Source organism: Haliaeetus albicilla, chromosome 8 (genome assembly GCF_947461875.1).
Source record: "Haliaeetus albicilla chromosome 8, bHalAlb1.1, whole genome shotgun sequence".
Lineage (NCBI taxonomy): Eukaryota > Metazoa > Chordata > Aves > Accipitriformes > Accipitridae > Haliaeetus > Haliaeetus albicilla.
The window spans coordinates 4,608,423-4,635,513 of record NC_091490.1 but is presented as its reverse complement, the minus strand read 5'-3'; the positions used below and the strand labels follow the sequence as shown (position 1 = coordinate 4,635,513).

The window sequence follows — 27,091 nt, the reverse complement described above, 5'->3', positions numbered from 1 at the left end:
CTTTGGCTAAATATTTTCCACCAACCTCACTGCTGAGTTCTTAGGTTCTCAAGAAATACCTTTAGGCAGAGTCTCTAACTGGTGACACTTACGACCTAGAGATGACAGTATTTTTTGTGGATCCGGTTGACAAGTAGGTGGCATACCAAGTGATTGGTATTCCAGAAAAACCCTTGGCATCAAATTATGTTTTTGCAAGCAGATTGGATCTTGTTGCAGAGATGCTATACTTTGAACAGCCTCGGTAACTTAGTGCTTGTTGTGCTTGAAAAAAGGATTAATATTTACTCTTAGCCTTTTTTCGTAAGATACTGAAATACTGCTTTGTAAATGAAGGTGAGCTTTACTCAGAGAAAGACCAGTTAAACTAGGTTTGTGGTTCTTGTTTTTGGACTTTGTCACTTAACTCTTTCTTAGGTCCACTGATTTACAGAAATAAAATAGTGGATATGCACAGACTGATGCGTACTGCTTGAGCATATAAACAAACTCTGCTTCCTGCGCAGTCACTCACACATGCACATCCTGGTTGCTTAGTAAGGAAAAAAGGAAAGTAAACATTACATGGGCTGATTGGGTTCCAGGTTTCAAATGTTTGTGGGAAGAATCCAATGCAAAGCCATAATTTTAACTGCTGAGTAGGAGGTACTATGTGCTTAATTCTCTAACATCTGTTAAGCTTGTTCTCTTAAGTAGCAAAAACACATTAATGAGCTAAAATCAAGGCTGCCATACAAGCAAGAGAAATAAAAATTTAGAGTAATATTGTGTATGTGTGAGAAGGAGGCAGGATGTAAAATACTCCTTTTGCTATTTGTATTTTGTGAAAAGCAAGTAAGAAAGATTTGCCTATGTTTAAAAAAAAAAAAAAATCTGCTTTGCAGCTTGTGGTTTATTCTCATCTTTTTATGAGTCAGCAGCTGAAGGCAGTGCCGAACTAGGGAAAAACAGGGAAATTCGTGAGATAGTATCAGGAACAGTCTTATGAATTTCTTTATGGTAAAATTTCTTGCAAGTAGCTAGCAGCATCTGCAGCACCTGCAGCCAGCCTTTTAAGCTTTGAGGAGATGGAGTGCAAAATTAAAAAGTGAACATCATCTGTTGAAAAGAATGTCTTAAAACTGCTTTTACAGCCAAGGGCTAAGAGGAAGATGCAGAGTGCTGTAAGTATCCCCAGCTGACAGATGCAGTATTAATCACTGATATCAGGAGAATTGTCCTCTCTGTGACAGAGGCATTAGCTTTTGTTGATCTGACCAGGTCATAGAGCCAGGGCCAAGAAAATAAAGCGAGGTTTCTTGCCAATATTCCTAGGTGTTAGACTCATGGCAGACCATTATTTTTAGCTGATTGCTCATCGCTTGAACAGATGACCTTGCTTAACAAGATTAGTGTGTATTGCACCTGATCTACTGGGCAGAATCAGTATGCTGCAAGAGAGTAGCTAGTACTTCTATCAGTACCACAATATGCTCTGTATCTTTGATTTTTTTTCTAGTTTCTGATATGGGTAGAAGCTAACAGTCTGTACAGTTTTCTCTAGTGACCCTCCCATGGTGCTTGCAGAATGCATGCAGTGTGATAACTGCTTTGGTTTGTATCGGGCTGCCTAGGAGTTTTAGTGATGGACAGAACTCCCTCATGCTAATGCCATCCAAGCAAAGAACAAAAAATGGTCCCTGGCCCCCAGCAGTCTAATCATAAAATGACAGATTCAGGTAGTACAAAATGATCATATGGGACAGGTTATGGTAACGGATCTCCACAGACTAACCACATTTCTATGAGCCAGTCAAAGGGTAGGATGAGGGGAGGCTGGGTAATTTTCTTTAGCCAAGGTGTTGGCTTATTCTGTTTTAAGTGCAAATTAAACTTTGTCCTAATTCAGCTGTTATACTGATAAGGGACTGATTTTTTTTCCCTGCCTTTTTTTCACCGGCCACCTCTAACTCTCAGTGATTATAGATTTGTAATAGCCATCAACAGCACTGGTTATAAGCTAACCATAGATGTGAACAGCCACTTAATTGTGCCAACACTATGTTCAAACTGATACCCAAGGATAGATCTTGACCTGTACTGAAGATGTTTCAGGGAGGAAAAAAAAAAGGCTTGGTTTTCTGTCTTGTAGAAATAAAACAGGTAAAAAACATTGTTTCCAAAGTTGAATACAGCTATGTGGCTATATGATCAGCTGTTATTGTCTGAAGATAGAAAGAGGACTGTCACCGTTTTCTGTTCCACTGCTTTTTCTGTCGCGCTTTTGGTATACTTTGCCACGAAACTCTAGTGTTTTGGTTTTTTTTTAAAAGAAAGGATTCATTTGCAGTGTGAATAATTGTTCTCTACTAAGCAATATTTTCCAAATCTTTCCCTCTTTGCCTATGTCCCTCCCTCTAACCAACCCATTTTCCATATACAGAAGTAATCCAGGTCACTTCTTTGGGAGAGATGGGCTGTTTTTGAGTAAAGCCATTTTGGTGCTCTGTAAATAGTATGTATTCATCAGATTATAATTGATCCATTCATTTTCTGGAAATCGGAAGCTATGTGTCAGCTGAGTTTTGCGTGTTTCAGAGGGTTAACAGATTCATACAACCACTAAACTTGGTACTTGTCTGATGTTTCAAATACTTTGTATCAGCTCTTACTTGGCATTGTCCCAGCTTGATTAAAATGTAAATATTAACTATTAATTAAGAACAAACTGTGAGAAATTGAGTACAGTACGTTTGTCACTGTATTAAATGTCAAATAGTTAAACATAATATAGTGAAATAAGCAACTCATTGTGAATAATTAAATGAATTAACCTCACTTTGTTCTTGTAGGTTGTCAGAGAGTAGGCAGAGATTTCCTGAGATGTTCTCATAAGTCAACACATTCTCAGCAAATTATCTTCTGAATCTTTAAAATTGTGTGGATTGATGGTGGATAGTTCTTAAAAAACTAACTGGTTTGTTTTTCAGGTGGTTTGGTTTTTTGTTTTCTTTGGGGGGCTCAAAATTGGGTAATACGTACCAGATTGTCACTTAGCTATTTTAATTATCAGCATCACACCACTTTTTTTTTGGAGATTCTGCAGAAATTCAGCCTAGCTCACTGTCTCATTCAGCAGTAATATGCCACTCGGTAGCTGGTTGGCTCTATGGGAGGCAGCAGCTCTTGGCTTCTTGTTCCTCTTCAGGTCAGGGTTCAGTGGAGCCAGACACACCACCCCTTTCACTATTTCAGGAGTATAATTTGTTTGCATTGAGGCAATGACATATCTGTGGTGGTTCTCGCTGTCTTGTCCAGAGACGAGTCCAACTTACCAGACATGAGCAGCTTCCCCATCTGCCAGAATTCAGGAAAACCCAGGAGTCTCTGGGTTGAAATTTCGCTTCTGTGTAAAGCACCAGCTCCTGATTGCTACTGAGTTTGGAACTGTACCCCTTCCTTCCCTTCCTATCGCCTTCCCTCTTTTTCCCTTTATGTAGACATGATACTGTATGGCCACGGCTCATTTCCTTGATTGTATGAATGCATGAACTTTATCATAGCATGCATATTCTTACATGCAAATTTACAGTTTGCTTTTCAGGAGCTTCTGTGTCATGCAACTTGCATACAAACATTTGAAGAAAAGTGGTACAACTAGTGCAAGACTTGAAAACTCAAATTAATTAAAAAATGCCAAGTGAAGACTTGGTGCAAAGAAGAGTTATCAAAGTGCCTGTACAGCATCTCTCCTGTCCTGTTCAGCACAGTTTTACATCATCAGTCATTTTATCTGTTTTTAACCCCTTTTTATGTTTTTCCCCAACAGGTTTTATTAAAAATGGACAGTAAGAAGCAGACTCCAGTAAAATACTATGTTGGAATTGATGTTGGGTCAGCAAGTGTTCGCGCAGCTTTGGTAGATGGGTTTGGGACAGTAGTGGCACATGCAGATCAGCCAATCCAAATTTGGGAGCCCCAACCAGACCACTACGAGCAATCCTCTGCAGACATATGGGCTGCTTGTTGCTCAGTCACAAAGGTATGCGAAGAAAAAGAAGGAGATAACGTGTTGCAGGTAGCTCTTCAAGTTTTGAAAGTTTAAGGTCTTCCAGTCACTGGCCTTTAACATTCAGTTCTGTGCATGCTGTATTACTGTGTAACTTATAACCATCCTTGTGTATTAAAGGCACCTTGAGGATATGGCTGACGTAGTCTCACAAGGTCTGTTATATAGGTGAAGAGCTGAAGGCCAGAGTGAAAGAAGCTTGTGCTACAACTGAAAGTAGAATGAAAGGCCTTCCTTTGTGCTGTTGGCTCAGGGGGAGGACTTACCCACTGCCTTCAGGATTCACATCTGTGGGTTTTGATTCACTGGTGTATATTCTAGCCATGAGACAGTTCTTTGAGGAGTCAAGGTTGCTCAGAACCTGGTAATGCATATATTTAAAGATGTGCATTGTGCTGCACTGGAGTCACAAAGGAGCATTTATTGTAGTGAAATTGTAATCTGTTTTGTGGATGGTGCCTAACATAATGTCTGTTGCCTGTCATCCTCATTATAAGAGGATCCAGTATTACAAGATCAAAATAAATTACATACATTTGTGGATAGTATCAAGCATAAAACCAGACTGAAATAAAACTTAGTATAAGGGAAAATTTGTACCCTCTGATCCAAGGATCTGCCTGGACATGCTGGTGGTAAAAGTAAATTAGTGACCTTGCTTGGCAGTGCACGTGCAGGCCATTTCATCTTTCTTAATAAAGCCCCAGCCTGCCATACTCTTAAGGTTGGCTTTTTAAATATTCATGATATGCTTGGTAATTTGCAGATGGACAGTTCACCCATTCTCTTGTTATTGATCAGCCTTTTCAAACATTAATGAGCTTGGCTCTGCAGAAATGCCCTGAGATGAAGGAGACGAGGTGAGGGGGAATGAAGGAAAAGAAGGGAGTGACAGGAGTGATAAGGAGGAACAGCTTGATGTTAAAGTGGAGCAAGTCTTTTATTCTGTTTATTTGATTTTTCTCTTTGTGAATCGCTTTGTTCTTGCTCTGGACCTCTTTAAATACAATCTCTTATATGTAAGCAATAAAAATGGTCTCTGAAACTATAGTTTTACAGACCCAGTAAGAGACTGGCAGTGTAGCAAGTCTAGTGAAAGTCTTTCGTTATAGTACTAATTAAAATAATGATATTTTTATTGTTACTGAGAAGTGGCAATTTATTATTGCATTACATTTTAGGTGTCTTGCAACCTCACTTGGCACTTAATCCATGTGGGTGGATTTTTTTTGTTTTTTTTTTTTTTTCCAGTGCTGCTGGAAGCCATGAAGTTCTGACCTCTTGGGGTGGTGATTTTTTTTTGGAAAATCTTCCAAAAAATACGCTATCCAAACTCTTGGTAGCAGAGCTTTTGAAAAGGTGTGCATTGCAGAGGTATTATCACTGCTACAGGTTTGACCAACTTTATTTCTGGGACTCTGCACTATTGCAAGACAAAAAGCTGTGGCATAATATTACCAAAGCAATTCTAGATCGTTGCTTCCACAGGTGGGAACTGTGTGAAGTAACTGATGGAAACACTTGGCCCTAATCCTGTGTCCATGTTTCACATGCAGCTCAACTGCAGACTTTTTCAGAGAAGAGAAAATTAGCATTGCTAGTTTTCTGCTGCCTTTATTTTCTGATATTTTTGTGGTTCCTGTTTTTATCCAGTACTGTGTAAAAAGCTATTAATGAACTTTTCATGGACCTTTGAATTCAGTTTTGAAAGCCAAAGAATTTTTGGTAATTATTTGGTGTAGTTTTGATTAGAGGTGTTAAGGAATACTGAATCTCAAAAATTTCAGAGTTTGAGCTTGCATTTCTAACTCGTAACTCATTTTCTCTACTCACTAGTTCACCTGGTACCTGCATATATGTTGATACATTTGTATTCACCTGTGTTTTGTATATTCGCAGAAAGTTGTCTGTGGAGTAGATGCTAGCCAGATTCGAGGGGTTGGTTTTGATGCTACATGTTCCCTTGTTGTTGTGGATAAACAGTTCCAACCTCTGGCAGTCAACTGTGAAGGTAGGACTTCAGCACAAAAATTGATTTTACTATGCATGTTTTGCCACTGATGTGAGTGAATTTACAATTTCATCCAAGTGCCAAGTTGTGGGGCTGACTCTTGGAGATGTAGATGATAGAAAACCTTTTTTACAAGACTATTTTTTTTCTGGTTTTACTATTTTAATTCTACTGCAAAATTAAATTTGTGTTGAGAATTAATTACTGTTTGCCTAAATGTTTGGCATCCTAAGATCAAATTCATTCATCTTGGCTCAGAGAGACTACTTCTTAGAGAAATCTGTGCTAATTTTTCTTTTCTGCATGTTTTCTCCTCCTTCAGACTTTACTAATCGTGGCTTTCATAATGTGTATAAATGCCCATCCACACTGGCTAAAGGAATGCTAAAAATGTTAGTGTTAGTGTAGTCTAACTGCTCACTGTGTTGTGGAGCTGCAGGCAAGAGGTTCAACTTCGGTATTGTATTATACTGGTGTTCTGTCTTTGTCTAGGACAGTGCTAAACTTCAGAAACAGTCTGACCTTTTTCTAAAAATTTAAATTTTTTTTATTAGCTTTTGAGTAGATGATTCAGAAGACGCAAGAAAAGTCTGTGATGCACTTTTTTTCAGTGAATCCCATTTAAGATGATGTGTGTGCTAAATCAGTAGTTACAGAGCCGTAATCACAATTCTGTGTATGTTCCCTTTCTGTTCTCAGATGTATTTGTCATCTCTTCCTATCCTTCTCAAAAAACCAGCTTCGCCCCTGAAATGTCCTTTGCTAATTTAGATGAGATTATTTATTTTTCAGTTTGAGAGTCTCATACAATCTGTTCAGTGCCTAATTATGTCTGGGGCTGTTTTGGTCTATTGAGTCAAATTCAGTTCTCATTTTTTATTCTCTGATATCCCCAAGAACTTTGAGTTTACACAGTGGTGATGTTAAGTAAAAAGACAAGAATGCACTGAATACTGATACAGGCATGCAACGGTGTGGTTTCAGGCAGTCTGATCGTTCTAAGTTGTATTTCAATCCATGTTAGAAATATTGGTGTGCCTCATACTTCTGCCTTGTCTTGGACTATGTTTTCAAGATTATGCATGAGTGGCTGTGTCATGAAGTTGAGTGGGCAGTGTGCTTAGCAAGAGAGGAATCTGAAGTGTCATCTGGATTACTGTTCCACCTGTCTAGCAGGTCCTCTGTAGGTTAATTTTGATAAAAAGTGTTCTTTGCTTCTTGTTCTCATGTGTTATGCAGACTTGCCAAATGCTTCTTCCTTCCACATCCAAAATAAAAGCATTTCAGCAAATTACTCCCCTGAAACTATTTCTGAAAGGAATTAAGGTAGTTCTTCTCATAACAATAGAAAAGGAAAGAGAATCCCTGTAAATAGCTAGCTAGCTGACTACCTGAGTTAATTTCAGCTTATAACGTAATTGCTCAGGTTTTGTCACATTTTTAGTTCTTAGTCACCAAAATGCTTCTTTATATTTTTAACTAGATATGTGTACTTTGTCAAGAAGTTTGGGTTCTTTGAGTGAAATATAGTCTGAGAGCATGGTGTTTCAAAGTTCTTGGATGCTCACAAGCCTGATTGGTTTCAGTCAGTGTTCTCAGTGCTCAGCATGTCTTAAAGTTGGCTCAGAGGGCTAGAATTTTATCTTTAGATATCTACTGTGTATTATTAACACAAATAGAATTTGAGCTTTCTATGTAGAAGTGGAAGTGTGAGGCAGCTTAGAGTCTAGTAACTTAGAGTACTGAGGTGGGGTTAAACCAGACCTAAAGTAATCTTCTTTTTTTTCTTTTTTCCCCGAAGGGCAAAACTATAGGAATGTTATTATGTGGATGGACCATCGTGCAGTCAGTCAAGTTGAGCGCATCAATGCAACGCAACACAGGGTTTTGAGCTATGTAGGGGGAGTGATGTCTGTGGAAATGCAGCCACCTAAATTGCTGTGGCTAAAGGAAGTGAGTACATCTAAGACTGTGGTGCATTTTTACTAATGATTAATGCCCTTTGTTAATTTCTGAGAAGGAAACGTCTAAACCAAAAGTCTTCAGCCTTAGTGTTGAACCCAAAGGTCTGCAAAGTAAGGCCAGCCTTAAGTTGTGATGAAAATGTTTGAGGGTTTTTTTCCCTCTCAATTATTTAAAAATATCTTTGATTTTATTGAGATTTAGTGTTTCCTGATTGAAAGATTTCATATGCCTTTCTTATCTAATTATAAGGCTAGATATACATACAAATTATGGTAATGAATGAGTCCTCGAAGTATCCTAGGATTTAGTAATGGAGGCATATTTCCTGCTCCCAACTACTGTAGCTGGGTGTGCTTAGAGGGGTGTAGGTACTAATTCTGGGATGGATTTATAGCAATTTGAAAACAGCACCATCTCAACACTGTGTATCCTGGTCAGAGGTACTGCCTTTGAGGCATTGCATCCAACAGTGAGGGGATGTGCGAAGTCTTTGGCTGCTAGTAGAGAAACTCTTCAGTTAGAGCTTCAATTTAGTTCTGTCCCATCTGTAGGAAGCAGACATCCGTAGAGGGAAGGTGCTCTGTTCATAATGTGGAAGTCTACCTCTGTCTCTTGTGTTTAAATTTTGTGTGTAACAATGACATATGGCCTTTTAATATTAGCTGTCAGATAAAAGGAGAAATACTTGCCACTTGAATTTTTTGTAACCTCCTCCAATCTGGCTTTTACATTTGGTCTCAATGATGCTTGCTGTCAATTTAACACAGCCCAAATGTAAATTACTTGCTGCCAGTTTCAAGCAGCTAAAGTCTCCTGTCTCTACAAACATGAAGTAACAAGGTGCAGATTGGGGAAAGTCAAAGGAATTAACTGGTAGAAGCAGGTACTGACAGATTAATGACAATAGAGGGTGATTAATGACAATAGAGGGTAATTAATGTTGTTTGTAGATGCTATACTGAAGAACGAATATCCGCCTACTAGTTCTTTCCTTCTTGAGCTATGAGTATCATATGTCAGTCATCAACAGTAAAAAGTAAGCTGTAAAAATCTTAAATGAATCCATTGTGTTTAAAACATTTTTATATTGCAAGGTCTGGAATATCAGTACCTGACTGATCAGAAAAGGCCAGATTATGGGGGGTCTCCAAATGGGTTCACCCAGAGATGTAAGTCTATGCTGTGGCCTCAAAGTCTTCTGATGTAATTGGTGTAGTATAAAGGGAGAGCAAGTATTGCAGGGCTTGTTCCCTCCACGACCAAATGGGTAGGAAATAGAATTCACCTTACCCTACATGCCAGCCAGTAGCAGAGATTGCTTGGCAGAAGGGCATTACAGGACAGGGCTTGCTCATATGTCCCCTTTGAGCTCCTGACGTACCAGCTAAAGATTATTATCCTTAAGAGAGGGTTTTTTTACCTCAGTATCTGCTTGCTGAGCTGCTCACATGACAGTTCCTGCATCCTGAGTGGACTAGCAAAGACATATTGTTAAACTGCTTAAGCTTACCCTGCTTAACTCAGGCACCTTAAGCAACATCCTACAGTAGCACCTCAGCTAGCTCATGAGAAGGAACAGTAACATTTATTATGGAGTCAGTTGTAATCAGTTGAGGTATGGCCATGTAGTGTTAAACTTTCTAGCTTCAGAGAGGTATGTGATGAAGTCTTTGCTTACTGCTTCTATACTTACTGCAAAGTAGGAGGGTGAAAGCAATTGTATGAGAGTGATGGTTTATTTTCAGTGCCCATCACAGTAACGTGCCTATGTATTACATAACTTTTAGGGCTAGCAGCAAAGGTTCATGTTAGCCTCCGACAGCTAAAATTCAGCCTCACATAAGGCAAGTGTTCTCACTTTTTGCCAAGGAAGGCAAATTTTACAGTAACTTTAAATGTCAGGCTCTTCAAATGAGAGCTATAACACCAGTTTGCACATACATTGTTACTCAGTGGAGTGTCTTCAAGTGGTCTACAAATAATAAATTACTTAAGTCTCCTTGGATTCTTTGTTATTAATATTTTATAGATGGATAAATGATGACCCAGGTATTAAAGGCATGGTCAGGAAAACTACTTAAAAGATGGTACTTAATGATTCCTTCATCTTTTTTGAGTTGTATCATCTTTCTTTTCTGTATTTAGTCTATTTCCCTCCTGCTAATACTGCGCAGTTCCCAGAGGTGTGGTAGAGTGATAGTTTGACCTAGTTCATACACCGCAAGGAAAAAAATATTCTATTCTGATTGCAGGATTATTTCTTAAGCTAGTGATAATGCACAAGCTGGCAAAAAGGAAGTTTGGTTTTCACATCCCTTGGGAGAGTCACAAGATTAGCAGGCAGAAAGATTTTATTTTTATTTTATCCTTTTTAACTGAGAATATCTGAAGGCTTTGCGAAGTTGAAGCTGGAATTCCCACTGTGCTTCTATTTAATTGTGACAACTGGTATTCAGAAAACAACTGTACTGTACCTGGTTTGCACAGGCTACACATTGAGGCAGTTAGCTAGATGGGAACTTCATGGGCATAAAATTAGGCTGTTTTAAAAACGTGGCCCTCGGTGTTGCTGAGAGGGCCAAAATGGGATCATTATGAGCACTGAAAGTTAGGGCTGAGCTGTCTTGGCAGAATTGCGTGGGGAAGTTTTACATAGTGTCTGGCCACACTGTGTGCCTGGCTGTGATCATGGCCTTTGGTCTGTCCAGCTTTCCTGACTACTAAATGTCACCAAATATGCTACCAGCAAGATTTCTTTAAAGTATCATAGATCTGAGTAGTTTGTCTTACTTAATTCCTCACTTCTGCTTATGTTTTCTATATCATATGTGAAATAACCTTTCCTACCGAGCTACTGCTTGCTCCAGTGAGCAGTGCAGTCTCAGGAGCTGCTTTAAAATAAGATCCCTCTCAAAGCATCCCAAAAGTCTGTTGCTCTATTGTAAAACACTTTCCCAGAATTTTCTGCCAACCTCTGCAAATATGTACAGTTGGTTCAGGTTTTTTCTAAAAACATTCCAGTATTTCTAGAACTATTTCCAGCCATATGACTGCAAGTGGTGCAGCCTGCTGCTTGATGTATAACCATATTGGGTCGGGCCAGAAATCCGTTTGACTCATTATTTGTCTGATTAGTAGTGAGTTTTTTGCTCTATGAATTTAGCTAATCTTTTCTGAACCCACATGTGCTTTTTGCACCTGCTGTGTCCTGTGGTAATCAGTTCCACCGTTTAACTGTACTTTGTGTGAACAGGTTGGGTTTTTTTCTGAAACAAGCTCCTAAAATCTCATTTGCCTTTTAGTTCTTGAAGTGTATGAGACAGTGAACTATATCATTCCCCAGTAAACATCTCCATGCCATGAACCATAGGGATGGTTTTTTTTCTTTCCTTCTTTATTCATTTCTTAATATTCCTCCCTAGTGTTGTCATATATCTGACAGTATCCCAGGAACTTAAGGCAAACAGTGGATTGGGCTCGTTCTCCTACGACTGGCCATGATCAAAACTGGCTAAACCAAGGTGTATCCAGAAGCTACTTTGTGCCTTAGTCCCTTTGATAGGCATCATGTTTCTGGAAAGTTTTTGATCAGAAAGCTTAACATGGCTACAACACATAAAACACATGGATGTTTATAAGCAAAACAAAACAAAAACCACAGCCATACACTTTGTACAGTCATGCTCCGGGTCAGCAGGTACACCCTAATATATGAAGATTCACTGTTGACTTTTGCCTTAACTCCCTGGAACTTTTGAACTCCCCAGGAATTTAATGTTTCTGCTATTAAATGTTTTTTGCTGTTTTCCCCCTGTATATCTTTGCCTGGGATTGGTGCTGTGCACATTCCATATTGGCTTGCATTGATCTAGGTTTTGCAGAGAGGGTGCAGTGGGGAAAATAACTGCTTTATATCTGAAGTTATGATAAAATAATCTGGTACTAATAATTAAGAACAATTTATAAATCCATTGAAGTAACCAGCAGAGTTAACTTTTGTGTCACTGGGAAAATGTTTGATACTTTTCTTTTAATTAAACCTCATGTATTTGTAACAATAAACAGCATATAATTGGAAGAACCTTAAAATTAGTCCTAATTATGAATGTTCCTTTCAGTGGATCCTCAGTTCTTTGGAACTCTTAATATTGTTTTCTGGAGCTTCAAAGTTTATTTAGGCTGGCATAAATATAAGTGTTTCTTTTTTGAGTTTATTGCCTGACTGATAAATATTCAAGATTTCCCTTGACTTTTCCATGTTCTATATTCCGTGGATTCAGTCATATAAAACTGCAGTCTTGCTAATACAACGTAAATTGCACAAATGTGACTGTAAACTAATTAGTTTGTTAAGAGTCGTTAAGGAGACTAGTGATTTAGGAGACTAACTAGATGCACTTTTGGAAGTAAGTTATTTAAGGTATTGATACTAAATGACCCTTTGGACTGTTGTTATACCTGTAGGTTAATTGTGTGTACATTGTCATCAAAGCCTCCCTCTCCCTTGCCACCATGCTAACCTGACTATGGAAAGCCATATTAGGAGATCCTGTCTTCTCAGTTTTTGCCATGGATTCTCCAAACTGTGGTATCTGAAAACTTCACCTCTGTGATGAAGGGTCTGGCATAGGTTAATTCAGCAGTATTGGTAAGTTTTGAGTGATTAGGCTGTCTCTCAAAGAAAGGAATCAAATTTCTATTACTTGAAGAATTTTCATCTAAGCAATTAAAAGTATTACTAAACAATATGACTTTGCAAATTTACCCTGAATTGGTTGGAAGTAATGAAGAGGGAGGAGAAGGAGGAGAGAACTAAGGTGACCTAACTGTGCTTTTACATTTCCATCATCTTGTTACTAGAATTGAAGTTGAAGATGACCTCACTCACTGTGAGGAATCAGCTGACATCATTTTACGAGAAGTAGATACTGGTCCTTATCTCTTGTGGCTTTCTTGTTACACTTGTTTTTATTTGCAGAGGAATGTTGCAGCTTTTCTTCAAAGTCAGAAGTTACTCTCATCTGCTTCTTTTTGACTTCCTTTTCCATACGATCAGAGGGCTGGAGCACCTCTCCTATGAAGATGGGCTGAGAGAGTTGGGCTTGTTCAGTCTGGAGAAGAGAAGGCTCTGGGGAGACCTTAGAGCAGCCTTCCAGTACCTAAAGGGGGCCTACAACAAAGCCAGAGAGATGTTTTTACATGGGCATGTAGTGATAGGATAAGGGGTAATGGTTTTGAACTGAAAGAGGGTAGATTTAGATCATATGTAAGGAAGAAGTTCTTCACTGTGAGGGTGGTGAGGCACTGGAACAGGTTTCCCAGAGAGGCTGCGGATGCCCCATCCCTGGCAGTGTTCAAGGGCAGGTTGGATGGGGCTTTGAGCAACCTGGTCTAGTGGAAGGTGTCCCTGCCCATGACCTTTAAGGTCCCTTCCAACCCAAACCATTCTATGATAATGCTTTCTCTTTAACATTTCATCTCCTTATGTTCCCACTATACACAGAATAGAGATTTAACTAGAGACTAGAGGCTTCAGGGTGTATTCTGTTCTTCCAACTCTTCATCTCTATTTCATTTTGGTTTCGAATTAAGAAGCTAAACTATGAAGGCCATAATAGGCCTTTTGAGATCTTTTGTTTGAATTGTATTGGCTTACATTCAGTTTAGTTTGATTGCTGCTGAATCATTTTACCCTCTGGCGCCTAGTGGTTAGTCTACATGAAATTAATTGGGTGACCTTGATGTTTGTGATTGCAGATAGGTGTTCATATGACAAAACCATCACTGCAAGTGGAGTTTGCATCTTGGGACAGCTGTTTGCAGTAAACTATCAACCAAATGCAGCTACTGTATAGCCTATGGGGCAGTCTTGTTAAAGTGTGCACATCTGTGGTCCACTTATGAGGAGCATTGTATTTCTCTGCCTGTGTGGACCATGTGTGGTGATAAAGAGAGTCCAGTGTCAAATCTGTAATGTAAAACAAATTGAATATATGGGTTTTTTAAAAAGCTAATGTCTGTGAATACATTAGTCGCATATGACTTTTGAATGGTCAGCTGAATTAAGAATGTCAACTGTAGATGAAGTTGAACTAAAGGATCATGATCCTTTCACAAATATTTAGAAACTAGCTGAAAGATAATTCTGACAGTCTTCCTGAAGTCAATAAGCTAAGTTTGAATGTAAACTTCACTGGAAAGTGAAGTAGTCCCTGGTTACTGGGTCTTTCAAAATAACCAATTAAATTCACTCCTCTTGCTGTTATTTCCTTAGATTTCTTCATTGTTTAGAATTATCTTGCAAAACATTATTGCAATAGTTCTTTACTTTGGTAGTTGCAGGTACATTTTTTGCAGCTTTGCTAAGCAGGTTGTGCTGTTTTGTTGACTTTGGCTAAAGAAATTGGATGTTCACTGCCTGAATGAGCGTGTAGATAGTTCTGGTGGGTAGATGCGTGCATATGAACTGAAAACGTAGGTACATACTCCTTCACCTGGAAATGGTTTTGCTGCAAATGTTTATCAGTACATGACTGTACGGATCTCACAGCAGTGAGACCATAGCTTAAACAGAGCAATGTAACAACTGCAGTGAAGGTTTGTCCAGCTCTAGAATTGGCCTGTTAGTGTTTTTTTTTCCCAGAGGTAGCAGAAGGAAAAATCTTGTTTACTAATTTCTGGCTGGAAATTTTATTGTAGCTTATGCCAAAACAAAAGGATGCTTGTTATGTTTTCCTCATACTAATGACATTACAAATCAGCTATTTCTAAAAAATACTAATCCCGTTAAATCAGAGATGGCTGTAGCTTATTCTAAATGGGTGGGGGATGTTGGACTGGGAGTAAGTATTTGTTTGATAACTCTCTCCAAATGAAATGAAGTCTTCCTATACTGTGCTTTCATAACTCTGTTCTTAATATGGTGTATAAGAGCAAGGAAGAGCCTCCCTTCAGCAAAAAAATGACTTCACAGAGTGACTGGCTAGCATATCATTTCTCTGCAATTAATAAATAAAATCAATAGGTTTTGAGTATTTTTTTTTCTTTTTTTTTTCTGGCGCAGTGGTCAGTGATCTTTCTCTATGTTACATTTCACATCTTCAGTTACAGCTCCTGTTTTATGCATCGTTGTTCTTCTTTCTGTACACCTGTGACTTGAAGCTACCAATGGGATAATTTGCAGAAACTATTAAAACATCTTTTTCCCTGGCTGTGGAGGGAAGAATAGTGGATGTACTGGCATTAGCTTGGCAGCAGCTTTTGTTGATGCATGTCTTCTCTGTTGCTTGCTGCCTTTGCAGCTGGCTTTTTGTTTTGTTGAATGTGACTGAATATTTTTCCATTAAAATAAATAATAAATTCCATATTAAGTGAGAATGAGTCCAAGCTACTGAGTTTGGAACTGAACTCTTGATTAGAATTGTTTATAAATGCTTTAACAGCTCTGTGTTACCAAAATCCATACATAGTGCAGACATGTATGCCTAAGTTGTACTTCGGACTGCTGAGTTTGGCTCTTAGTTGCAGCTGCTAATCAAGCAGAAGTACCATTTAAAAAAAAGGATCAACAGCTGGGAGGTTTGAAGCACCTACACCTCTAAGTACAGCCTCCTTAGTCTGTCTTCCAGCCGTATCTCTCCACTCCATTGCAGTGTGATGAGGCTTACGACACGTGTGCAGATTGTCCTTCTTGCCCTGTTACAGCTTCTGCCAGCTCAGCCTTTAATGTGCCTGGTCTGTTCCTCTGTAGCCCTTTCTGACCTGGACTCTGATGCTTGCCTGAGTTGTGGTGCTATGCCCAGGGTGCCTCAGGGATTTGAAAATACCTGCATGTGTCTAAGACAGTGTCTTGGTGGTAGAGAGTGTGTTGCAGCAAGGCAGTTTTCTCCACCTTCAGCAGTAGCCTCACTCTAAGAGGTTACCTTCCAAGCACTCCCCCACCCCGCCCCAGTTCCAGCCTCAAGATGAGTCTGATAATACAGTTAGTTAATTTTTTGCGAATTAAGAGTTGCGAAATTGATCAGTTTGCTGCCTTGGCTCTGGCAAGGATAGAATTTCTGCTCAGAGCCTATCTTGGGTATCTCAGAATAGCTCTGTTGCATGGCTTGGCATCTGATCTGAAGTGTGGGAGATCCAAGTTCTAAGTCCTTGCTTTGTCTGAATTGGAGTAGGGGATGGACATAAGTTTCTTATATCCCCATAAGTCTGCATTAAGTCTTCAGTTCTTCTCTTTCTTCCTTTCACATAAGGTGTAATTGTTTTCTGTAATTTAGAAAGAGAGACTGATACACTACATAGCCTACTATTACAGATTGCATGGGAGATTGAGATTCAAATTTGGGGTTGAGTTGGGAAAAGCAGACAGTTCTTCAGAGAATGAGATTCTTTTCTGATTTTCAGATGACTTAGATTTTGACCTGATACGGAACTTGAATGCTCACGCCAGCTTTATTTTTTACACTAAATGGTAAAACATTTTTCTGCTTCCATCTGTCCCTCCTGGTTTTAATCTAGATTTCTAACATACCGGTTTGGGATGGTTTTTGAATTTGTGGTTTTTGGCTGATAAGTAGCCATGAAATTCAGGCTGATACCCTGTGCTAAATCAGATGTCTTGCTTCTCGCCCATTTTTAGTTAATCCTGTGGGCAACAGGCATCTGATACGAAGGCTGTCCATAATGGCATTTAAGATAATTTGATTCATATTTAATCTGTATTAGAAATAACAAAAGTCAGGACATCTTTGGTGTTTATATACACATTTTACTTCTGGTGGAAAAAAAAAGGCATTTTCACAAACATTAGATGTCTGAAGCTCACTTCATCTTACAAGAGAATTATATACTCGGTAAGAGTAGAAATCAAAGGTTTTATGTACAGAAACAGACTACATCAGCAAACCAGTAAAATATGAATGTGAAAGCTCTTTCAGCTTTCCCAAGGAGAACGTGCCTCTAGGTGTCTTAAAAAAATTGTATTGGATGCTGGAGCTCATGTGAAATTCTGCCTGCATGTGTATTTTCAGTCCAACTAAGAAGTGAACAAATACATTTGACACAATACAAAATGGTGCAGTATGGCTCCATGATCATCTTTTGACTTGTCAAGGAATAAATGGGCAGTGGAGGCCTTTCATGTGCTCTGTATCAGTTCCCTGATCCCTCACTCTCCTAGACCCTTCTTGGCTAGGAAGATTAAAAGACATTGTAATTCATAATTCTTATACGCTTTGCTCCCAAGTATTTGGGATTTTCTGTTAGGATCTCAAAAAATTGTTGTTTGGGGGTATAGTTGTTTACCCCACCCCAAAACAATCAGAGAGATAAAGAAAGGGGACTCCATAAGTACCCCTGCAAAATAGAAATATTGAATTAGTTTCTCTACAAGTGAGTTCGGAGGGTGAGTCGCAGGATATGAATACAGCATTGGGAACGTTCCCGGATCTTTTCCACAGTCCTTTTAATGTGGTCACAGATTCCTGACTGTGAGTGAAAATAAATTCGAATTAACTTCAGTGAGTGTCGAAAACATGGAGACTTTTAAATTTGTTTGGAAAAAGCATCAGGGCATGCTATGATTTTTTTTGTCTGTGCTAATTAGTGATGACAAAGCATCAAGATGGCAAAGAATGAATCATTTGGATGTTCATGAAACACCATATTTTAGTGTCACTAACATGTGGCTTTTGGGAATTCTTGAAGTAATAGAATAAGGATCCAAGGAGTATCTTTGATGAAACAGACTTGTTTGAAGAGGACAGTTATTCCTAATCCAATTTCTTTTCGATTAACACTAATAGCCAAACTACTGCTGCTTCTTGAAGACTGTCAGGTATGTTAACAATACATAATGGCTTTTATTATCAAAATAGTCAGGCTGAATAACCTTTGTACTAAAATATGGAGCACCTTTACATTCATGTATAAAGTTAAATTTGATGTGAGCAGCAGCCACATACGTCTAGGAGATAAGTTAAACCTGAGTGATTAGGAACAGACATTCAAAGGTTGTGCATTTTATGTTAAAAAATTGTAATTGGAGCATTTCTTTTTTTGAACTGAATAGAAACCCAGTAAATTTTAGAAGCCTTTGAAAAACGAAACTCAAACAAGACAAATTCTTTGCATGATCCAAAACTAAACAAAATTTAGCTTTTTTTTGTACTTACGCAGTTGCACCTTAGTTTTTGGAATTCAGAGATTCCCTTTCAGTAACTTTCTGGACATGTAAGATTTTGATTTGATATCACATAACATCTGAATTAAGTTATAGAGCCAAATAGTATTTCTTAAAATGGAATTATCTTTTACTTTAATTCAGCATGTACATTCTTGATACTGCATGTAATTAATTTTTTCTCCAGAAAACTGATGGCAGCTTTTAAAATGCAGATAATTTAAATTGTCATGTTATTGACAATTTACTGAATAACTTGGGGAAAAAAAAAGCTTTGAAAAGAAAAGCATAATAGCAAAGCTACTAGAAACTTTGCTAAAATAATTTGGCCTTCTGCTCAACTGTGTACCACAGGTTCTCACAGGGGGTTTTTTTGGAGGAGCGGGGACGACTTGGAGTTACTGTTGACAAAGCTTATGCTATTGAGACTCTCTTAGTGTTTTACTTCTCTAAAAAATCCTCTGTTTCTGGAATCTTGTACAAGAGTCTTGGCCTGAACTTATGGAGAGTAGATGAAAAAGGTGGGACTTGAAAGCTAAAAGACAAGAAGGCAAAGAGAGGCCAGTGACAGGTGGCGTTTCTCAGGGGTCGGTATTGGGACCGACGCTGTTTAACATCTTTTTTGGTGACATGGACAGTGGGATTGAGTGCACCCTCAGCAAGTTTGCCAATGACACCAAGCTGTGTGGTGCAGTCGACAGGCTGGAGGGAAGGGATGCCATCCAGAGGGACCTGGACAGGCTTGAGAGGTGGGCCTGTGCAAACCTCATGAAGTTCAAAAGGCCAAGTACAAGGTCCTGCACATGGGTCAAGGCAATCCCAAGCGCAAATACAGGCTGGGCAATGAGTGGATTGAGAGCAGCCCTGAGGAGAAGGACTTGGGGGTGTTGGTTGATGAGAAGCTCAACATGACCTGGCAGTGTGCATCTTTTCAAACGGAAGCTTAGGCATTCATACTGCTTTGTGTGTTGTTATGCCTTTCAAGGAGATTTTGCAGACGGGTAGAGTTTGCAAAGATAAACTTCTGTTAATTGTTCATGTGAATTCATGTGCATGCTGTGATGGCAACTGTAGGATTGTAGTGTGGATTTAAAGCTGATTGCTACTAGTTAATCCAGGCAGTTGAGAGCTCCCAAATGTCCCAGCTGTGGAAAAAAGCTTCACTGAAAGCTTACAGGTTCTTACATGCTTCGATCATATTTCAGTCATTTTGAAACAGATTCAAAAGCTTTGTGCTTGTGCTCACAGAGCTGTTTGTTTTCTTCCTGTACTTATAATTCAAAAATACTAAATTTAAAATGGTTAGTTTTTAGAAAGTAGGGCATACATTTTTTCAGAAAGTTGTCTATTGACTTTGAGACTGCTCTGACATTGAGCAGCTGACAGGGAACTCAGAGAGACCACGTTACTGATCTGAAACATGTGCCTCCATGAACTCTTCATAGGAAGCTCTTTTCTTATGATCAGTCTGTGGTGGGGGAAAGGCTCAGTTCTTCAGGCAGCAAATCACTGTAAAGTGAGTAGAGCAGACTGGATGATCAGAATATTGGGTTTGGAAAAATTGTCATTTTTACATAAATGTCAGGGGTTTTTAATTGCATTAAAATAAGGACATGATCATGCCTGGCCTCTAATACCTGCATTTCTAAAAATTTTTTTGTTAGAACTTGCAAGAATCGTGTTGGGAGAAGGCAGGCTACTTCTTTGATCTTCCGGATTTCTTATCTTGGAAAGCCACAGGTGTCACTGCAAGGTATGTTAATTATAACAATATGATTTGGTCTTTGTCTATTTTCTTATGTATATTTCTGCCTTAATTAATTGTGACTGGACATGCTGTTATGTAAATCTGTCTGTATTTCAGCCTGCTCCAAAACATCTTGAACCTATCTCCTGCTTCCATTGTGCATTCCTGAACACAGTTGTTCCTGTGAGCAGTGTAATTCACAGATACAGTATGTTGTTACAAGTGTCAGTTAATTGGTCTTGTACTCCGTTTTGGAACATAAATACGATTGCTCTAGTTACTGTGAAATATGCTTCTAACAGTTCTTTGAAATCTGTTTTTGTTGACAAATTTATTGACCTTTTTGAGAACTGGAAGAAAACACTTCTTTGCCATGTGGGAGGGATCTGGTAAAATCTTGTTTAGTGGTCACTTCACTGTAAAAGAAGGCAGCTGTATTGCTCCCCAAAAGCATCCTAGAATACTTGCTGAGCAGTTTAACAAAACCCTTTGAGAGAACCCCTTTAAAATCTTGATTAAAGTGACCAGTACAAGTGAAGCACATCTGCAGATAAACAAGTCCTTGTGAAAAGTGAGGTACAGTGTTATTTATTTAAAATAAAGTCTTATGGACCAGTTACCTCCCCAGCTCAGTGCAGTTCACAGTTATTTCCATTGGAGCTTGTGGAGCTGAATCTGTGAAAAAAATAGTCTAAAATAAAAGCTGGTGACAGGATAGTTTTAGTCTTTCTGGAAATGGAAGATACCTTTGCATCAGACACGGTTCTTTTTATTTGAGTGTTCTCTTTCTCCCTAGTTAGTCTCCGTGATTGACAGCTATTGTTAAAAATCTTGCATTATAGAGCAGAAAAGTGCTATGTTTGACTTTAGAGGGGGGAAAAAAAAAAGCAAAGAGATTAGTTGTGCAAGGATTTGCTAGATGATAATTGAAAGATTGTATCTCAAATCTTCCTTCCTTTGGACTTTCAGTCAGATTCTGCTGTGTGCCATATAACTATGAGTTATATAACAGAAGAATGACTCTCACCCCAAAGATCTTGCAATCTAAGCAGTCCTGTCACCTGACCCAACTCTAACTTCAGGAGGATAAACCCCAGGCTCCCAGCTGATATGCCATGCAGGGTGTCCATCTTGTGAAAGTACTCAAGACTTTGAATTAGAATTAGCACCCTTTGGTTGGTGGACAGGCTGGAGAATGGTGACTGCCTTTTTTCCCATAAACAGTGTAAAAGTGCGACACATCAAGCGCTCCTCAAATTTAGGCACAGTCACATGTGAAAGAAGTAACCACCTGTCCTGAAGAGAACCTTTTTGAGGTAGTTGGGCGATATGATGACCCAGAAAATGGGTATGACTAAATATCACTTTTAGTGGGTTACAGATGGGTTACTTGCCTAGGGACCCTGGTTGGAACTGAATTTCAAACATAGTTTTAGATCGGCTTTGTGGCCAGATGATGATTAATAGATAGGATAAAATGTGTGAGCAAATAATGAAATGTTCACCTTGTGCTAATGGTCATCCTGTGCTAATGGCTGAAGAAGCTAAAATAGAATATGGTCCATGTGAACTTTGAGTCGAATATTATTTGGAATTTATTTTTAAAGGAAGGGAAGTAGTTTCAGAGAGAATAGAATAGTGATATATTTGAAAGAGAATTCTTACCTTCCTTGAGCAGAGGGATCTCCAGCATTTATGAACAGAGTTCCTGGTCTTCCCAGAGCCCTCACTGATTCATAGCATGTTCTGCTTATCTTGTTTTTAATAGTGGCAACCATACTGTATAAAAGAAATCCGTCTTTCTGCCCTTCTCTCCCTCCATCTCTCTTAACCTCCAACCTAGTGTAGCTTGTGAGAGCAGATGGAAAAGAACAACAGTGCCTTCCTGCTAACTTAAAAATGTGTTACTGTGATTAATTCTTTAGCTGTTGGGAAATGAATGATTGTATTGAAGCTGCAGAAGTAATGGATCACTGGTAACAACTGATGCTGCAGTAGTGGGGAATCTAGATTCCTTTTACTTGTTCCTGAAAATTTCCATCTGCTGTGGTTTCACAAAACTCTAGCAAGAGTTACGCCATGCCTGGTACTTGCTATTCCAATGTAGTATTTGTCCATCTGCTTGCTGCATGAACCTGTTGGTGGTTATAGTTTCTGTGAGGTCTTTGGGGAAGGGCAGGTGTTTTCTTGGGCATGTTGTTAGTACCCAGCACTGTAGGACCCTAATTCTTCCTGGGAACTTCTGTTGCGATAAATATTATTAACAACAGTGAAAGAGCAAACGGATCTTATGAACTAATGATTGTATTCTCTAGTGCTCATCTAACCTGTACAGGAGTACAGTCTGAATTCCTGAGATTAAAATTTTCAGCCTCTTCTGCCACCTTTGTATGCAACCAAAATGTATGGCAGGAGATTTAAAAGGAAGTTAAGAGGGGGTGTATAGGAGCTTAGAGTATGATAACAGAGTTTCTGTCTACTGTCCCTCATGAATGCCTTAATTTAGGGGGCAGTGTTGTTTGTGGGGGTGGGGAAATGAAGAAAAGGATGGGGTAAGAGTAATGCTGTGGACTTAGTGTTGTGGTGCTGTCAGCTGGTGTCAGGTTGTCACGCCTCGCAGTGGACTTTGGGACTGTCTAAACTCAGTGAAACTCAGGTTTTGCTTTGGAAGTAGGCATGAAAAGAGAGGGTATGGTGGCAATGACATCTCCTTGGTTCCGCCTGGCTTTGGCTTTGTGTTCTTAGCTGTAACTTTCTGGAGGTGAGGCAGAGAATCTCTCTTAAAAAAAAAAAAAAAAAAAAAAAAAAAAAAAGGAAGCTGCAGAAGATTATACTCAGAAGTAGAGCTGCTTGAATTTTTACTGGCAAGTTAATTTCCTTAGAAATGACATTTTGATTATTCAAAAACTTTTTGATTATATTGATTAATGTTGTAAGGGAGAAAGGAATGTTGGGAAAAGACTTTCTGGACAAAATCTTCCCCCACCCTTTGGTTGAGAGTCTTCTATTTTAGATAAAATAGTTCCTTGTACATCCTCCTTTGCTGCCTTCATGTGCTCCCCAAAATTAAGCCCATTGTTTTGGCTCTAGTGGAATGTCTTACAGGGTTACCAAGGAGGAAGAAAAAGACAGGAAAATAAGGACAAGAAATGTTTTGTTGGAATCAAACCTAATTTTTTTTCCTTCCTCTGCTCTCCCCTGTGCGCACCTGTTTCTTGGGAATTTCCGTGAAGTTTGGTGAAGCAAAGTAATGTGTCCTGCATATGCTCATAATACTAGGGAAGTGTGAATTTATCAAGTATAAGATTCTTAACACCTTTTCTCCCTTTGAGCACAAAGGAGCCTATTCACAGGGCAAGACACAGTGTTAGTCATTGTGAATCATACATAACTTGGCCCTGATAAAAGAAAGATTTATTTTTTTAAATTTATTTTGGTGATGGGGATTTTACCAAAATAAATGCAATTCCAAGGGCACTTTTGTAGGAAAGACTTCTGCATGCATTGAAACTGTTAATCTTGCTTCTCTAATTTTTTAAGGGGCTTTTTAAAACATTTTGTATGTATTTAACATTTAAAAACTACGTATAGTCATTTTGGCTTCAGTTAGACTCCTCAGTGCACAAAGTTAAGTAGTGTGGGAGATCAGGATTTGAAGTATTTGAAAAGCAGTTCTTGATGTGTATTTCCGAGTACGAAATCGTTTGTCTTTCACCTTTAATTCTGGTGGCTTGAACTGCCTTGTTGCCATGTTTTTTCCAGTGGATGTATAATAAACAGTAAATGCTTCTTACCTGAAAGGTGGAGACTCAAACATGTGAGATTTTTACCTACTGTCTTTGAAATTGCTAAATAACTCAGTGAGCAGCGTCCACCCATCAATTGCAAAGGATAAGTTCCAAATCATTGATTCCCATTGTTCTTGGAAGATTGTTGCCTGTAATGTTCCCTATTAAAAATAGTTATTTTTTATTATTTCTACTTTGGGTTGATGAAAGGCCATTGAATTGTTCTGAATGATCTGGATGGCTGACTATTCTGCATTAAAAAATGTTACTGACAGCTCTTTAGTTAAAAAATTTAAAACTTTGGAACTTCCCTGCTCCTGCCCCCCAGGGTTGCAACAATGAGTGCTGGTTTTGCCACTTGAACACTCAGTTATCTTATTTCAGAAATGTTGTTGTGGAGAGGAAGAGAGAGCTGGTTTTTTCACAGATGTGTTAGCAATGCTTCTCAGAGGCTCAGCACTTTTACTCATGGTGAGTGTGACTCACTGCTCTCTTCCACCCACCATCTATAACCTCTGATAACTTTTCCTTTATATGGTATTTTGGATAAAGCTATCTTAATAAAATCTAAATGCCTATCTGGTTTAGTTACAGGTTACTATATTATGGATAGAGAAATCTTATCAGAGATGCACATCTGCAATTTTTTGTATTTCTGAAGTCTCGTGAAGTATTACATTGCAGATAAGAATATGGCTGAGCTGTCAAATTGGGTAGAATTCACACACAAAATTCTCAAAGGTTGTGTGTGTTTATATCTGTTTCAGGGCCACTTTCAGTCATAAGCAACTCACTGGGAAATTAGCTAGTCTTTACTGGATTTATGTGGTTTAAGATGAGCTGTAACCAAAGAGAGATTAAACCTGTGAATGAGGATTTGGAAACACAGGGAAGAGTGTCAGGCTGACGTTATTAAGGTAGACAGTGTCCAACATCATGCTATAAGCCACCTCCCAAAACTACCAAAAAAAGTTGGAAAAAACTGAATATTTGTGCAGAATAATTTATTTATATTATTACACTTAGATATTTTAATAGTTGGGGAAAGTAATGTGTTATCTAGTAGACTTTATCTCACATATGAATGTTGACCCAAATAATTTTGCTGTGGAAATACTTGTCCAGTCAGTCTTCAACTGCTAGCCATCATGACAGGGAAAAAATGGTGTAACAGAGTTGTTTCATATACTTTTTTGGGGGGATGTTTTGTAAATCATCTCCTTCCAACAGATCTTGGGATCATGAGTTTCTTCAGACAAAATCAGTTTTATAAGAAAGAAATTCATACTGTTATGGTAATTACAGAGAGTAAAGTGAAAGGCAAATGTTTGTAGTTCATAAAAAAACATTTCTGGGAACCAGATAACTAATATTAGGCTATATATATATATATCTGTGTGAGAGTGTGTCATATCTTTTTAATATACAGTATATTTTCAACAGGAAAATACCTTGACAAATTTTTTTTCTTTCATTTACGAGAAAGAGGCTAGTTCCTTGGCTTGTGCACGTGTAAATAGCTGACTCTTTATGTTAAGCAGTGATTAAGTCCTTAAAGTTTATTTGTAACCTGTTCCCAGTTGCTTATCATTAGAGCTAGAGATGGCTCTGTTGAACTGATTTAAATCCAGAGAACTCCTCTGATGTTAGCAGGGTTGATGCAGAGTATGCTGAGATAAATAGAATTAGAGTCTGGTCCATTGCTGAGTTGCAGTGATAGAAGTTTGTAATAAAACATTAAAGCCGGGAAGGTGCTTTTGAATCCAAGACTCTGGATTCAAGTCTCTGCTCTGTTACGTCCCCTGTGTGATTTGGAGAAGTGAATTAAATCTACATCTTTGGAGGTGTTTAGGCAGCTGAATACCTCTGGGGATTTGATTCTTGTTCATCCCTGTATTTGTTCTTCATCTGTTGAAGTGATATATACATACACTCTTAGGAGGTTGCTTACTTTTACTGCTGTGAGGTATTTCATCACTGTGGTTAGTGGAGTCCTCACCAAATATTTTATCCAGATAGGCTGGAAACTTTGAGAAGAGAGAGAGTTTGGATGAGGAGCTTATGTTTAGAGGTGCTGTTGAAAAAACAAACTGGTGTGAATTAAATGATTATCTGAAGGATGCCTGTGTCTTTGTAAAGGATTGGGCAATCCTTTTAGTGAGATGTGGTAACTGGAGCAGCACAGACACTAGTTTTTTGGGGCCAGCTGCCCTTCCCTTCCTTCCTAGGCTTGCCGTGACTAATGTATACCCTTTGGCTGGGATTCTGGCATTTGGCTTCTTCTTGTTTATATTTTGTGCCTACTTCAGAAGATGCCTGGTCTAAAAATTAGGCCTCTCTCTGGAAAGACAGGGGCTAGGGAATATTTCAGAAAGCTTTCCTGATTAGCACTGCAGCCTATGTGGCGGTGACAGTATCCTGAATTGCACTCGGGTTTTATGTCCTGTTTATGAAATGAGACCCAAGACTTCAGACTTGCAGTCTTGTTTGGGGAAGTCTCTGGAGAAGGGAGAATTATCTTGAAGGGCTGGTTGGGAGGGGAGGAATGGTGTTGTTGTGGATTGGACAAACAAAGTACCATGGATTTCTTGTCATGGTGCCAAAAGCAAGTGTCCCTGTGATGGTATCTTTGCCAAACAAGAGAATTCCACTTCTATCAGGCTTTTAATAAATTCAAAACATGTTCTTTGGAGTGCAGGGACACACAGACTGATCCATTGTAAGAAAATAGGAAACATATAGCTGTAAAAGTTATCAGGACTGTGAAGGGCAGGTGCAATGTGGGCCATTACTGTTAGATTTTATTTTTTTTATTTAAAAACAACATGTCCTTGAGTTTACAGAGTAGTCTGAAAGGGTGCTGTGTGCTAAATAAGAAAATTGTTAGCAGGTCTCGTTAACGTTAGCCAGGAAGCACACAGGCAAACAGGAAGCTTTAGCTATTGTTATTGTACAAATGCCCTTTACAAAATATTAGCAAAAGAAGCTTAATGTGTTTTCCACAAGAACAGGAGCCCTTCATAGTGTCTAACTGTATCTGCACAGTGAAGAAAAACTGCATTGTCCCTTTCCAACAGCTTTGACATACATTGAGACATTGCATTTCAGAGACTTGCATTCAGATCTTCAAATATTTACTACTTTGATTGTATTTTTTTAAGATGTTAGGATTGTTAATTAGCTCTGACAGTATCTAGCCCTTAGTTTTCTATTGTGTTCATTTGCTGCTAAAAAAAAGGCAGCTAGGTCAGTATAGAAAAGGATTGGGGGCAGGCGCAGTAGTAGATGTATTACTGGCAACTTGCCACAGAGACAGTGAACTCTGAGCCAACCATGAAGTCATTTTGAACTCAGG

The 27,091-nt window shown here is 38.7% G+C and overlaps 1 protein-coding gene across 19 annotated transcripts in view; it reads left to right on the top strand.

The window, feature by feature from the left end:
* The window catches only part of FGGY (FGGY carbohydrate kinase domain containing), a 326,148-nt gene that overhangs the window by 187,626 nt on the left and 111,431 nt on the right, over nt 1–27,091 (top strand). For all 19 annotated transcript variants that reach the window (XR_011325680.1, XR_011325679.1, XM_069788599.1 and 16 more), the window contains 4 exons: nt 3,809–4,021; nt 5,948–6,059; nt 7,861–8,012; nt 19,866–19,954. Coding sequence is in view for 17 of the 19 variants with exons in the window: in XM_069788599.1 (XP_069644700.1) it covers nt 3,821–4,021; nt 5,948–6,059; nt 7,861–8,012; nt 19,866–19,954 (554 nt within the window). In the remaining 2 variants the exon portion in view is untranslated. The remainder of the gene's footprint in view (nt 1–3,808; nt 4,022–5,947; nt 6,060–7,860; nt 8,013–19,865; nt 19,955–27,091) is intronic.